Source organism: Pipistrellus kuhlii, unplaced genomic scaffold (assembly GCF_014108245.1).
Source record: "Pipistrellus kuhlii isolate mPipKuh1 unplaced genomic scaffold, mPipKuh1.p scaffold_m20_p_3, whole genome shotgun sequence".
NCBI classification, from domain to species: domain Eukaryota; kingdom Metazoa; phylum Chordata; class Mammalia; order Chiroptera; family Vespertilionidae; genus Pipistrellus; species Pipistrellus kuhlii.
The window spans coordinates 180,445,403-180,460,669 of NW_023425529.1; the positions used below are offsets into that span (position 1 = coordinate 180,445,403).

The 15,267-nt window shown below is 48.8% G+C and overlaps 1 protein-coding gene across 4 annotated transcripts in view; it reads left to right on the top strand.

Moving 5' to 3' along the window:
* The window catches only part of FAT1 (FAT atypical cadherin 1), a 120,605-nt gene that overhangs the window by 94,382 nt on the left and 10,956 nt on the right, over positions 1–15,267 (top strand). For all 4 annotated transcript variants that reach the window (XM_045588932.1, XM_045588933.1, XM_036458997.2 and 1 more), the window contains exons 14-24: positions 825–1,214; positions 3,413–3,627; positions 4,516–4,653; positions 5,690–5,833; positions 6,967–7,164; positions 8,158–8,968; positions 9,659–9,790; positions 11,159–11,316; positions 12,061–12,523; positions 14,140–14,293; positions 14,758–14,868. In XM_045588932.1, coding sequence (XP_045444888.1) covers positions 825–1,214; positions 3,413–3,627; positions 4,516–4,653; positions 5,690–5,833; positions 6,967–7,164; positions 8,158–8,968; positions 9,659–9,790; positions 11,159–11,316; positions 12,061–12,523; positions 14,140–14,293; positions 14,758–14,868 — 2,914 coding nt within the window. The remainder of the gene's footprint in view (positions 1–824; positions 1,215–3,412; positions 3,628–4,515; positions 4,654–5,689; positions 5,834–6,966; positions 7,165–8,157; positions 8,969–9,658; positions 9,791–11,158; positions 11,317–12,060; positions 12,524–14,139; positions 14,294–14,757; positions 14,869–15,267) is intronic.

Here is a 15,267-nt window from a genome sequence, read left to right on the forward strand (position 1 = left end):
TCAGAATTGTGCCTGTAAGGTGTCTGGGGTGTCCCTACAATTCTGGTTAGTGACTATGTTGACTGGTATTCAAACAGGGAAGTGTTGTTTTGTGACTAAACCATTAGTGACATAAAGATATTTTAGTATCATAGGGACAAATGCAATATTTTACAGTTTCACAAACCTTCAAATTCTTGTGGAGAAATAAAAAGTCTAGGATGTCTAGCATTTTGATAGTAGAGAATAAAAATAATTTCTTCAATCATATTAATACTGAAAAGCTAGAAGAATAACAGTCTTATTATTTATTTTACAAATAAATCTGTGTCACTGAGGGTAAGTAATCAATAGACTTTGAAAGAGCTGCTGGGGCCTTTGGCTGGGTGGCTCAGTGGCCTGAACACCAAAAGATTGCAGGTTTGGTCCCCAGTCAAGGCACATATGGAAGGCAACTGATCAATGTTTCTTTCTCCCCCTCTTTCCTTATCTTTCTCTCTCTCTCTCTCTCTCCCACTCTCTTTCCCTCTCCCTTCCCTCTCTCTAAAAAAATAAACCAATAAACATATCTTCCAGTAAGAATTAACAAAAAAAGATCTGAGTGTTATAGCAAAAGTTTATATAAAACAGTCTTAGGAAGCTGGATAACGATGAAATTATATTTACCTTAACTCAGTACATTGATAATCTAAACGTTTACATTTTTAAGGTCATAATACAATGACTTTCAAAATAACGTGTCTTAGCCCTTTTCCTTTTCAATACATATGCGGCATGTGTTTTAAAAATATGTACTTTAAATTCTTAGAAATAGAGCCTTCTGACGCGATGTCCTCTGTTGACAGGGTTGAACCGGAAGATCGCCTATTCCCTGGTGAACTCCGCGGACGGGCACTTCTCCATCCAGGAGTCGTCCGGGATCATCCAGCTGGAGAAGCCCCTGGACCGCGAGCTGCAGGCCGTGTACACGCTCACCGTGAAGGCCGTGGACCAGGGCGTGCCCAGGAGGCTGACGGCGACCGGCACTGTGGTGGTGTCCGTGCTGGACATAAATGACAACCCTCCCGTGTTCGAGTACCGCGAGTACGGAGCCTCGGTGTCCGAGGACGTGGCGGTTGGAACAGAGATCCTTCAGGTGTACGCGGCCAGTCGGGACATCGAGGCAAACGCAGACATCACCTACTCCATCATCAGCGGGAACGAGCATGGGAAATTCAGCATCGATTCTAAAACAGGTGACTCGCCATGTCGATGACAGGACACCCTGGAATCTGCCGGAAAGGGTAGATTGCCTAGCACGCGGCCTGATACAGGGGGGCTGGTCATACATTGTTAGCAGATCCTCTAAAACACATGTGTCAAACACAAGGCCCGCGGGCCAAATCCATCCCGCCAGGCCTTGCAATGTGGCCCGCACCACGCTGTCATCACTGCACTCCACTGCGTTTCCATCACAATGACAGTTTATGACTGTTCAGTAAACCATTCGGCCTGCGATTTAGGCTGGATTTTAGATTTTGGCCCCTTCTCTGATTGAGTTCAACACCCCTACTCTAAAAGATGAAGCTCACAGTTCCTTTGTGTTGTTATTTTAAGTAGGGCTTAACGTTTCGAAGACTTCAAACTGGTTCTACATAATAAAATACACTTCTGATGTATCCATTATAACTACAAGCACGTTAACTTTTTAAAAATATATATATTTTGATTTTTTTACAGAGAGGAAGAGAGAGGGATAGAGAGCTAGAAACATCGATGAGAGAGAAACATCGATCAGCTGCCTCTTGCATACCCTCTACTTGGGATATGCACGCAACCCAGGTACATGTCCTTGACTGGAATCGAACCTTTCACAGGCCGACGCTCTATTCACTGAGCCAAACCAGTTTCAGCCAAGCAAGTTAACTTTAAATAGGAAATTAAAGTATCTCACTGGAGGGATTTAGTAAAGCTATAGATAGAAAATGCGACAAATTGGTGAAGATGAAGACTAGAGGATAGAAGGGGACCTTGCATAATGCCTCTTTTTCATCCCCGTATGGAACTCGTGGGAGATAGCTTCCCACGTGAAATGGTGGTCCCCACCTCTTCGATCTTTTTTTTTTTTTTTTTTTTTTTTTTTAATATATTTTATTGATTTTCCACAGAGAGGAAGGAAGAGGGATAGAGAGCTAGAAACGTCGATGAGAGAGAAAAATCGACCAGCTGCCTCCTGCATACCCCCTACTGGGGATGTGCCCGCAACCAGTGTACATACCCTTGACTGGAATCGAACCTGGGACCTTTCAGTCCACAGACCGACGCTTTATCCACTGAGCCAAACCAGTTTCGGCACCTCTTCGATCTTAGCTCCTATGGGGGCATCTGATGATTCGGAAAGATAACTTTTTTTTATTATGCCAGGTATGCATAACAGGTGGAGTTCTTTGAATTACACTGACAGATGACTGCCAACAAGGTCAAAAGTCATTGGAGTTTAGGCTCTTGCTGCATAAATACTTCCCTAGTTGTCGTAAACTGTGGTCTAAATACCTTTACGTGTTAGCACATTGTAAAAAGTTGCTCCATTCAAATTTTATTTAATTGTCCATAACTGTTTCCTGGGAGAAGTAAGTGTGTGAGGATGCTATTCAAAATGTATTTTTAACACATATCATAAAACTTATTTTTAGGGCTCTGTAAGTAGTATGGGCAATACAGCGGTGAAAAAGAAAGTATGAAATTGTTATTAAATCAAAGGGATTTTTAAAGTGATGAGATGTAGTTATTCTAGAGAGTTTTGTAAAAAAAAAAAAAAAAAAAAAAACGATGCGTATTTCCATAAAAGAAAAAGTATGAGAAGGAAAAGAACACAAAGCCAAAGGAAGTATTTTTATGTTTTTATTTTATTAAGTTACAGTGAAGTCTGTGACTTAGAAGAGGTAAGACATATAGTCATTTTTATAGGTGGGGTATTGATGGTGTTGATTGGGCGAGTGACTTAAAAAACACAAGGAATATAAGGAAAATAAGAGAAATAAATAAGGATCGAGGGTGGCAAATTCATAATTCTAATTGGTGAGTTAAGAAATTAGAAAACAGCCGAAACCGGTTTGGCTCAGTGGATAGAGCGTCGGCCTGCAGACTGAAAGGTCCCGGGTTCGATTCCGGTCAAGGGCGTGTACCTTGGTTGCGGGCACATCCCCAATAGGGGGTGTGCAAGAGGCAGCTGATCGGTGATTCTCTCTATCGATGTTTCTAACTCTCTATCTCCCTCTCTTCCTCTTCGTAAAATATCAATAAAACACATATTAAAAAAAAAACAACATTAGAAAACATACATAAACGGGAAGTAAACATTTGAAGTGAAAGTTACATTTAGTTACAAGTGCTGGTTAATCCCCGAGTAAGCAGTAGCGTTTCAGAGTCGGGAGTAATTTGGATTTTCTTGCAGGGGCCATATTTATCATCGAGAACCTGGATTACGAAAGCTCTCACGAATACTACCTGACTGTGGAAGCCACGGATGGGGGCACCCCTTCCCTCAGTGACGTGGCCACAGTGAACGTGAACGTGACGGACATCAACGACAACTCCCCGGTGTTCAGCCAGGACACCTACACGGCCGTGGTCAGCGAGGACGCCGTTCTGGAGCAGCCTGTCCTGACGGTGTGTATTTTTTTCCTAAGATACATTGTTATTGATTTCAGAGAGGCAGGGAGAGACAGAAACACCATTAATTAGAGATAATCAGTGATCCACTGGTTCCTGCACACCCGGGGGATCGAGCCTGCAATCCGGGCTGGGGGTCGAGCCTGCAGTCCGGGCATGTGCCCTGACTGAGAATCAAGCTGTGACCTCCTGGCCTGGCACAGTGCGTATTTTTTTCCCCCTGTAGTTTTCTTCTCCTGGATCTCTGCGAGAGGTTTTTCTGTTTCTTTGTTTGTTTTAGAAAGATTGATCCAGCTTTTCTGGAGTGGCCTTAATTGAATATATTTTGAAGATATGGAAATGATTTTTGTTAAGCCATTTACTGACTCTAATATAAGTAACCAGAGGCCCGATGCATGAAATTCATGTGTGTGTGGGGGGCGTTCCTCCTAGCCTGGCCTGCACACTCTCACAATCCGGGACCCTTCAGGGGATATCTGACTGCCAGTTTAGGTCCAACATCCCTCTCGCATTCTAGGATCCCTTGCTCCTAACCGCTTGCCTGCTCACTCCTTACAGCTTGGCTCGCCGCTCCTTAGTGCTGCCTCGGAGGTGGGAGAGGCTCCCACCACCACCACTGCGCCCACCAGACGCGAGCCCGGCTTCTGGCTGAGCGGTTCTCCAGCTGTGGGAGCGCCCTGACTACCCAGGGGCAGCTCCAGCATTGAGCGTCTGCCCCCGAGTGGTCATTGCGCGTCATAGCAACTGGTCATTCCGCCGTAAAGGTCCCTGGGCTTTTCTAATACAGATTGCCTTATAATAGCTAGCTGCTGATATCAGAAATCTGCTGAAAGATTTCAGTCCCCTCGTTCGCTGTCTCCTGAGCCAGAGTGTCCTGTGTTCTAGGTGATGGCTGATGACGCGGATGGACCTTTACACAGCCACATCCACTATTCCATCATCGACGGCAATCAGGGAAATCCGTTCACCATCGACCCCGCCCGCGGAGAAGTGAAAGTGACCAGACTTCTAGACCGGGAAACAGTAAGCGAGAACATTTGGCTTCCGTGGTTCACGGGTGACAGAATCAGGCCGTGGAGGGGCCCCTTAGTCAGACACGCCAGCGTGATGGGAAGTGCCCAAAGGGTAGAGCCAGCCTCGTCCTCCCCAGCGGACAAGCACGATAGAAGTACTTGAGAACGACTCTATGAAAATATGGGGAGCGTGTGAGAGCTGTGCTTCCTACTTAGAGTTCGGATGACCTGGGTACACAGTTGGGAGGAAATGAGTGTTGGCTCTGGTGTGGTGAGGCACCTCGGGGAGCGGGGAGCTGGGCTGGGAGAGCAGCAGCATTAGGGAAACCACAGGTGCTGAGAGAGGCGCTGCAGAACACACTCAGGATGTGGGCAGTGTTCCCGCTCCTCCCATCGCTCCTTCTGGAAAGAAGCTGCCTTCCTGGACTGCGATGTTTTATCGGAAGTCAGGACGGGAAAGTCTCAGGGGCTTTAGGCAGTTCGATGACAGTCCATCTGGGTGAAACTGATGGGGGGAGGGGGGGATGTGGAATGCTTCTGACTCTATTAGGTGGGGAATTGATGTGGTGCTTTGAACCAAATAGGGTTCATTTGGTTCCTTTATCATCGATGAGGTGTTGAAATCGGCAGGCACTCGGTCTGTCTGCCTGCAGCTGGCTGAGAGGGGGAACCTAGAGGAGGTTGCCCTCCCCCTCGTTACAGCCTTGGAGCTCCGTTAGCATGTTTTCCTCGTCATCTGAATCACTTTTCTTAGTTTTTGTTAATAGGTCCGTCAGTTTTTCAAGTTTGTACAGTTTAGCAGAATGAGGACGTGGTCAGGGAGCATCAGAGAATCCACTCACCACTGGTGTTTTTTTCTATTGAGCCAATACTTTCCACTTGGCAGCTCTGTTATTGGCCATGACCTTGCTGTAGTTTGAGGGATTGCCCACATGCGGGCTTTCAGACCTGCCCTTCCCGGTCGTCGGGAGTACATTTCTGACGGAACCCCGCCCTTTGGCTTGGAGAAAACGGACACGCCGTCTCTGTGTCTTGTCCCCGGAAAGATTTCAGGGTACACGCTCACGGTCCAGGCGTCCGACAACGGCAGCCCCCCGAGGGTCAACACCACAACAGTGAACATCGACGTGTCCGACGTCAACGATAACGCGCCAGCCTTCGCCCAGGGGAACTACAGCGTGATCATCCAGGTACCCGGCCCCCAGGGCTCACTGCACGCGGCCCTTCTGAGACCAGCTCCTTTACGGCTCAGTTACTCCTGTGAGATGTCTTCCTTTCCCAAAGGCTGTGCCTTAGAAATATGAGATGGTCAGAGGAGAGGGTCTTCTTCCCCACTGACAGGAGCTTTTTCTCTTGTCTTGTGCTTTGGTGTTCGAGATACTCTCACTAGCCTGATGCTTTTTTTTTTTAATTTAAATTCTTTATTATTTAAAGTATTACATATATCCACTCCCCCTCCCCCCCATTGACCTCCCCCTGCCACTCCCCCCTCTCCCCCCCCCCCTCCAGCACATGCCCTCACCCCTTACTGTGTCTGATTTATGCTTATATGCATGCATACAACTTCTTCTGTTGGATCTCTTACCCCTCTTCCCATCCCCCCTGCCCCACCTTCCCTGTAGGGTTGTTTGGATGGTCTGTTTGATGCTTCTATGTCTCTGGCTCTGTTTTTGTTTATCAGTTTGTACAATAGTTCATTACATTAGCCTGATTCTTACCAGTAACCTTAAATTCTGCAGTCCCTCTTCTCCTCTCCTTCTTCTTGACCTTCCTCACCCCACCCCCTCTTCTCCAAACACCCCTCTTTCCATTCCCGTCCTCTTTCATGTCACTTCATCCCTCCCCCACTCCACAATGCCCCCATCCACTCCCATCCTCCCTCATTACCCCCCTTTCCTTCCTTCCTCCCTTCTCTCTCTTCTATCAAATGGAGCAGCAGTAGACTTTGCTTTCCATATATTTCATAGTATAGGATAAACTTGCTCATGTCTCTTACTATAAGGATTTGGTTTTGTTGCCTTAGCCGGTGTGGCTCAGTGAATAGAGTGTCCAGCCTTTGGACTTAAAGGCCCCGGGTTCAATTCTTTTCAAGAGCACGTACTTCAACTGCCTGGGTCCCGGTTGGGACTCATGCAGGAGGCAACCAATTGATGCGTTTCTCTCTCACATCGATCTTTTCTCTCTGACTTTCCCTCTTTCTTCCACTCTCCCTAAAAACCAGTGGGAACATATCCCGGGGCCAGGATTGACACACCAGCAGAAAAGGATGGGGTTTTGTTGAAAGCTGTGGGGGTTTTTGTCTTGGTGTTTGTTTTCTGTGCAGGAAAACAAGCCGGTGGGCTTCAGCGTGCTGCAGCTGGTGGTGACCGACAGGGACTCCTCTCACAACGGCCCCCCCTTCTCCTTCACCATTGAGAGCGGAAACGACGAGGGCGCGTTCGAGGTGACCCAGCAGGGCGTCCTCCTGACCGCTGGCGCCATCGAGAGGAAGGTGAAGGACCGCTACTCCCTGTGCGTAAAGGTACGGACGTCTTCCTTCGGGATTCTCTTGTGGGTGCCTGGAGAAGATCTGCTTTGGGGGTTCTCTCCTGTGTGTGAACAGCTCATGGGTCATGAGAAAACACCAACATGTGTAGAGTTGTGTTCTGCCCTGCCTTCATTTTCATTCTTCCATGCATTTCCGGGGCCCATTGACTCATTTGGTTACTCTGTCGTAGACGTTGATATGCTTCTAATGTAAGGTGACCAGACATCCCGCTTTTGGCAGGGCAGTCCCACTTTTTAACAGTTTGTCCCACGGCTTTTTAAAACAAATTGTTAAAAAGCAGGACTGTCCTGCCAAAAGCGGGACGTCTGGTTACTTTATTCTAATGGGGGGGGAGAATACCCAATAGTTGTTCATTTTTAAGAACTTAAACAATGTAAATACATTTAAAAAAATTTTTTTAATATATTGACTTTTTTTTTATAGAGAGGAAGGGAGAGGGATAGAGAGTTAGAAACATCGATGAGAGAGAATCATCATCGATCAGCTGCCTCTAGCGCACCGCAACCAGGGTACGTGCCCTTGACCGGAATCGAACTTGGGACCCTTGAATCCACAGGCCGACCCTCTATCTACTGAGCCAAACCGTCAGGGCGATGTAAATACACTTTTGTTAGGAAGTTGTGAACAGTGATCTAGACCATGGTGATTTTTTTTTCTTCTTTTTTTTAAAATATATTTTATCGATTTTTTTGTTTTTACCAAGAGGAAGGGAAAGGGATAGAAAGTTAGAAACATCGAAGAGAGAGAAACATCGATCAGCTGCCTCCTGCACACCCCCTACCAGAGATGTGCCCGCAACCAAGTTATGTGCCCTTGACCAGAGTCGAACCTGGGACCTTTCAGTCCGCAGGCCGACGCTCTGCCCACCGAGCCAAACCGGCCGGGGCGATGTGTAAATACACTTTCGCTGGGAAGTTGTGAACAGTGGTCTGGACCTCGGCCATCTCTCCTTCCCTCCGCTCCCAGGTGGCCGACAACGGGAAGCCTCCGCTGTCGTCTCTGACCTACGTGGACATCGCGGTCATCGAGGAGAGCGTCTACCCGCCGGCGATCCTGCCCCTGGAGATTTTCATCACCGCCGTGGGCGAGGAGTACGCGGGCGGCGTCATCGGGAAGATCCACGCCACGGACCAGGATGTGTACGACACCCTCACCTACAGCCTGGACCCCCGGGCGGACGGCCTCTTCTCCGTGTCCGGCGCGGGGGGCAAGCTGATCGCGCACAAGAGGCTGGACCCGGGGCAGTACCTGCTCAACGTCAGCGTGACCGACGGGCGGTTCACCACGGCGGCCGACATCCCGGTGCACGTGCGCCCCGTCACGCTGGAGATGCTGAACCACACCATCGCCATCCGCTTCGCCAACCTCACGCCCGAGGATTTCGTGGGCGACTACTGGCGCAGCGCGCAGCGGGCGCTGCGGAGCGTGCTGGGCGTGCGGAGGGGCGGCCTGCAGGTGGTGAGCCTGCAGCCCGCCGAGCCCCAGCCCCAGCCCCACCTGGACGTGCTGCTGTTCATTGAGAGGCCCGGCGGCGCCCCCCCCGCGTCCACCGGCCAGCTCCTGCGCAGGATCAACGCCTCCGTGGCCGACATCGAGGACCTGGTGGGCGTCCGCATCCTCGACGTGTTCCAGAGGCTGTGCGCCGGCCTGGACTGCCCCCGGAGGTTCTGCGACGAGAAGGTGTCCGTGGACGGCAGCGCGATGTCCACGCACAGCACGGCCAGGCTGAGCTTCGTGACGCCCCGCCACCGCAGGACGGCCGTGTGTCTCTGCAAAGGTACTGTCGGTGCATGCGTGTGTGTGCGTGTGTGTGTGTGTGAGCGCGCGTGCAGACAGGGGCTACGTGCTCTGGCCCAGCGGTCGGCAAACGGCAGCTCTCCAGCCACATGAAGCTCTTTGGACTTTTGAGGTTTAGCCAAGGCCAGCTTAGGAGTGCCCTAATTCAGTTAATAACAATGCACCTACCTCTATAGTTTAAGTTTCAATACGTTGGCTCTCCAAAGAAATTTCAATCGTCGTACCGTTAACATTTGGCTCTGTTGACTAACGAGTTTGCCGACCACTGCTCTGGCCAGCATGGCTCAGTAGTTAGAGCGTCAGACCACGCACCGAAAGGTCTCGGATTCAATTCCTGGGCAAGGACATGTACCTGGGTTAGGGTTCAATCCTAGTCCCATTCAGGGTGCATGTAAGAGGCAAGCAGCTGATGTGTCTCCCTCACATCAGTGTTTCTCTCTCCACTCTCTCTTTTCTTCCCCCTCCCCCATGCTTCCTTCCCTCCCTTCCACTCTAAAAATCAATGGAAAAAATGTCCTTGGGTGACATTAACAAGAAAACAAAAAGAAGAAACCAGGGGTTACGTATGATCTCACATACACTCTTTGAAGGCTGCACGTTAAAGAACATTTTCTTGAAATTCCTATTAATGAGCTCTCCCTCCTCCCCCTTTTTTTTTTTTTTTTTAAAGAGGGAAGATGCCCGCTCATCCATCATGGGTGTGAAGACAGCCCGTGCCCCGAGGGATCGGAGTGTGTCACTGACCCCAGGGAGGAGACGTACACCTGTGTCTGTCCGGGTGGCAAGTTTGGGCAGTGCCCAGGTGAGTGCCCAGTGACGAGGCATGCTTTTATCTTAAAAAGGCACTTCCCGTGTTTCTAATCATTTTCTTCTTTAATGGAGTGAGAAGTTTCGTAAGTTATGTTTATTATAACGTGTCAGACGGAGATGTTACCTTCTTGTTGCGTGGCAACTCACCTGAGTTAATAGTGGGACGTGTTTCCTTTATCATCAGTGCTCGTGTGACCATATAGTCCCATGTGGACAGACTCACTGTCCTTTCTCTCTCACATCCTCTCTTTTAAAAAAGAAATTAAAAAGTATCTCACATAGTCCTGTACCGCTTGGTTTTTCCTGCTTAACAGTAAGTCATGGGCATCTTTGCAAGCTGCTGTGTGTAAACCTGATGAATAGCTATACAGTGTGTCCTATCGTTCGTTCAACAGAGATTTAGGTTGTCAAAATGTTTTCTTCTGCTAAAAAAGGGAATCCTTAGTTTGCATCCTTACATATTGGTGCTTTCGATACTAAAACTAGGACTATGTCAAAGACTAATAACTACACTTAACTTTTTTAAATGTGCCATTATGTTCGTTTCTCACAAAGTTATACCACTTTCTAGGTCTTCCGGTCCTGTGTGAAGGTCCCATTCCTTCTCTTGCTAATATTAAAGCTTTTCAATTGAAAAGTAAATACCCCCTTCCAATGGGCAGGAGGTGATGACCTAGTTATAGTACTTTGCATTTCCCTGGCCACTTGGGAAAGTTGTCTTTTCATTTGTTGGTTGCATTGAGCATTTTTCCTCCTGTGACTGGCCTGCTCGCACTCTGCCTGGTTTTCTGGGTTATTTTGTCTGGCTCTTGTATGGAGCTGTGTGTGTTGCAGTGTTAACATTATCTGCTCTGTGTATAATATTGACCTTTTTATTTGTTTAACAGTATTTTTTTTACTCTGAAATTTAATTTCTGTTTTGTCAGTTGTACATCATTTTACATAACGATTTCCGTCTCTGTCCGTGAGTAATATTTTCATCATTTTGGAGAATCAGGATTATTTTAGATCTTCTTTCAGAAGGCTTCCCAAGCCACCTGGAGGATATGTAAATATTTTTCCAATGTACCTTGTAGTAATTTTACGTAGAATATTTTTATAGTTACTTTTTTGAGTATTTCAGGATTCGTTTCTTTCTGACACCATAGTCTCATCTCTTCCAGAAGGAGACCCAGTTACGCTAAGCCGTTTATTAAGCAGCTAGACATTTCCCATTGAATTCAGCTTAATCGTGTTCTAATCTTAAGTGAAAAATCGGGTCAGTGTCTGGGCGGAAGAAATCGCACGTTTAAAATGCGCTTCAGCGCGGCTCTGATGCATTGTGTCCGGCTCTGATGCATTGTGTCCGCTGCGATCGCAGGCAGCTCCTCTGTGACGTTCACCGGCAGCAGCTTTGTGAAGTACCGGCTGAAGGAAACCGAGAGCAAGCTGGAGATGAAGCTGACCATGCGGCTCCGGACCTTCTCTTCCCATGCCATCGTGATGTATGCCCGCGGCACCGACTACAGCATCCTGGAGGTTCGTGTCTGTACCTCAGACTAGGGAAGGCTTTGAAAATGTGTGTTCCACTTTATGTTCAGATTGTCAATTAAAAAAAAAAAAAGTGAAATGATTGAATTCCTCCTACAACTAGTTCATTGGTACCTCGTAGACTGTAAAAGCTCTTTTTGCTGTGCAGTAGCTTAGAGACTGACTTCTGCGGCTCGCACACATTTTTAGGTTCATGTGACTGTGAACATTTCAACTCTAAGTGCTGTTGCATCTTATTGTGAAGAGGGAGCCTGCATAAGCCTGAAGCGATCATTATCTTGCCCACCCTTACTGTTTCCTGAAGTGTGATTAGCTTTTGACTTTTGCTACAATGCAGTGCTATTTTGGGCTGTTGTTCGGTTGCTAGTTGATTATGAGTCCCTTCCCTGATGCTTTTTGGATGTGCAGTTCACAATTGAACGCTGTACCCCCAGAGGTCTGCTGTGATGTGTACAAGGAACACAGGAGCGTGGGGTCTGTAATACTTAAACCCCAGGCCTTCCTAATACTTAAACCCAAACATCTGGAGTACGGGGTCTATAATATTTAGACCCAGACATCTGGAGTATGGGTCTGTAATACTTAGACCCAAACATCTGGAGGAGGGGTATGTGGGCAAACAGAAGTTTCTGTGTTCAGTTGCCCACATGCCCCTCCTCCAGATGTTTGATCGGAGGCTGTCCTCGGGGATTCTGGGAGAGTAACGCGAGCCGTGCCCCGTTCCCGCCGCAGATTCACAACGGAAGGCTGCAGTACAAGTTTGACTGCGGGAGCGGCCCCGGCATCGTGTCCGTGCAGAGCATCCAGGTCAACGACGGGCTGTGGCACGCGGTGTCCCTGGAGGTGAACGGCAACTACGCCCGGCTGGTGCTGGACCAGGTCCACACCGCGGCCGGCACGGCCCCGGGGACGCTGAAGACCCTGAACCTGGACAACCACGTGTTCTTCGGCGGCCACGTCCGGCAGCAGGGCCCGCGGCACCGGCGCAGCCCCCAGGTCGGGAACGGCTTCCGGGGCTGCATGGACTCCATCTACTTGAATGGGCAGGAGCTCCCGCTAAATCACAAGCCCAGAAGCTACGCCCACATCGAGGACTGGGTGGACGTGACTCCGGGGTGCGTGCTGACGGCCACGAAAGGTTGTTCCAGCAACCCCTGCCAGAACGGAGGCGTTTGCAACCCCTCGCCTGCGGGAGGTAGGCTTCGCGATGCCGTCAGCTTTGAAATGTTCCATGTGGTTTCGTTTTTTTCCTCGATTTATTTTTAAAACATTTATTTCAGAGAGGAAGGGAGAGGTAGAGAGAGAGAAACTTCAGCAGTGAGAGAGTCAGTGATTGGCTGCCTCCAGCATGCCCCCTACTGGGAATTGAGCCTGCAACGTGGGCATGTGACTTGACCAGAATCGAACCTGGGACCCTTATCAGCTGAGCCAAACCAGCTAGGGCTGTGTTTCCTCTTTATTCCAGTCCTATGGTCAGGTCCTGCATCAGGGTAGGAATTGAGGCGTATGTGCTATAAACAGGAGAGCAGAGCAGCCGGGCTGACAGGAGCGGTGTCTGCCTGCTGGGCTCCCGCAGTCACGTCTCATCCCACAACTGGGACCACAGCTTATTCGGAACTCTCTTCCAAACCCAGACATTGACCCGGCGGCATTTAGAAGGGGTACCGCTAAGTTCTCCTTGTGTGCCCCCTTCGCCCGATGGCCCAGCTCAGGGGCTGCGGTCCTGCCAGCTGTAGGTGGGAGAGCTGCTTTCCCAGAGGCCTTAGGTGTGCCATCCCTGTCCTGAAGCCCTGGCCCAATGGAGGCCAGGCTTCTGCATCCTAGACCCGTTTGCCCGCTTACCAGTAATAGCACGTTTATGAAAACGACAGTCCCTGTGCTCAATACACAGAGCTTTGTGTAAGGGATGGAGCAGAAATCAGAATAACCCTGTCATCGAGTGGTTTTCTGCTGTTTTCTTTGGAACGGGTCTGTGGTCTGGACGCCAAGAGCAGGCCAGGTTATCCCCACGGCAACACGTGGAACAGAGTGCCCGTGGCTCCCGTCACGTGTCGGAGGAGGCTGTCCCCACTGTCCTCGGGGGCGGGACAGAGAGAGGCATTTTCTTGAAATCACCACAGCAGCAGGGGGAAGGGAGCTGGGAGACCGCACAGTGGCTCTCCAGCTCCGAGCCCGAATGGCACATTTCTGCGGCCAAAGACAATCCCACAGCTATGGCCAGCGCCAGAGGTGCCCTGGGAAGTGCGGTCCTGGGTCTTCTCCAAAGACCAGGGTTGGAAGCGGCCTCCACAGTTCCCACCGCCGCAGTCTTCACAGATGAGTCTGCCGTTCATCTTTCTCCTTTATACAAATGCGAGGTCTGCCTTTCTGAAAGTGGTAGCTTATAGTTTTCAGAGTACTTTTTTTCACTTATTGCTATCTCATTTAATCCATACACGCGAATGAGTGCAAATAAATTGCAATGTTAAGTATTATACTAAGTGTTGTCCACCCAATGGCCACTCAGATACAGGATTACCTTTCCCCCGTCCTGTGTGCTCGGCCCAGTCCTACCTTACATCTTGGTGAACTAAAGCTAATGATGAGTTCTCGCCTTCGTTCTTTGTGTTTTGGTTTTACCGAAACAAGCAGTGGCTTGTGGGTCTGCACAGGGTTTACCTAGAGGGAATGGGGATGGTCCCAGCTTTTACAGGTCTTAGAGAACTAAGCCTTCACCTAAACATAAAAGTAAAAAAACAATAACAATGCCCTAAGACGTGTAGGTTGAATTTCTGAGTGATAGGACGTTTTCGTTCCCTCGTGCTGATGTAGGCTATTACTGCAAATGCAACGCCTTGTACGTCGGGACCCACTGTGAGGTGAGCGTCAATCCCTGTGCCTCCAACCCCTGCCTGTACGGTGGGACCTGCCTGGTGGACAACGGAGACTTCGTCTGCCAGTGCAGAGGGTTATACACTGGACAGAGGTAAGTGCATTCTTCTTTCTTAGCTTCTATAATTAACTAGAGGCCTGGTGCACGAAATTCATGCACAGGGCATTGGGGTGGGAGGGGTGTCCTTCAGGTCCAGCCTGCACTCTCCCATATTCCAGGACCCTAAACTGTCAGTCAGACATCCCTCCTGCAATCTGGGACTGCTTGCTCCCTCTCCTAACCGCTCACCTACCTGCCTGCCTGCCTGCCTGCTTGTTTGCCCCTAACCGCTTGCCTGCCTGCTCAGTGCACATCACAGTGACCAGTAATTCTGGTCGTTCTGGTTGTTCTGTCGTAACAGTCACTTAGGCTTTTATATAGATAGACTTTATATATCTAAAAACGTTTTAAAGGTGATCGAGTATGTAACACATCTGCATTCCTTTGTCCATGTGTTCTGCCTCGCGGTACTCATTGGTGGTAGGAGGCTTCAGTTCACGCCTCTCCTTGTTCCTCAGGTGCCAGCTCAGTCCGTACTGCAAGGATGAGCCCTGCAAAAACGGTGGCACCTGCTTCGACAGCTTGGACGGCGCCGTCTGTCAGTGTGACTCTGGCTTCAGGGGAGAAAGGTAACGACCCTTGTTCATGACTTCATTTCCAGGTCTCTGTAAGGTCACGTGGGTTAGCAGGTGCTAACAGACCCTAGTAATTTGGACACTGCTGCTTCAGCATTTGAGCGTTCTCATATTAGCTCCTGATGTAAATCATCTTGTTGCTCTTAATTAAAAAACACCAAAAAAAAAAAAACCACGAGCAAATGAATATAATATTATAATTCTTGGAAAAAACCTACTTCTATACTTTCAAGATATGTATAAACAAATTATGCGTGGGTTTTTTGCAGGAAGTAGGTGTGGAACGAGTGAGATTATTGGTGTGTTTTTTTAAGCAGACACCTATGGTCTGCTGTCTTTGAGGATGGCAATAATGACATTTTTTCATAATATGCTATAACTGACACTTGTATA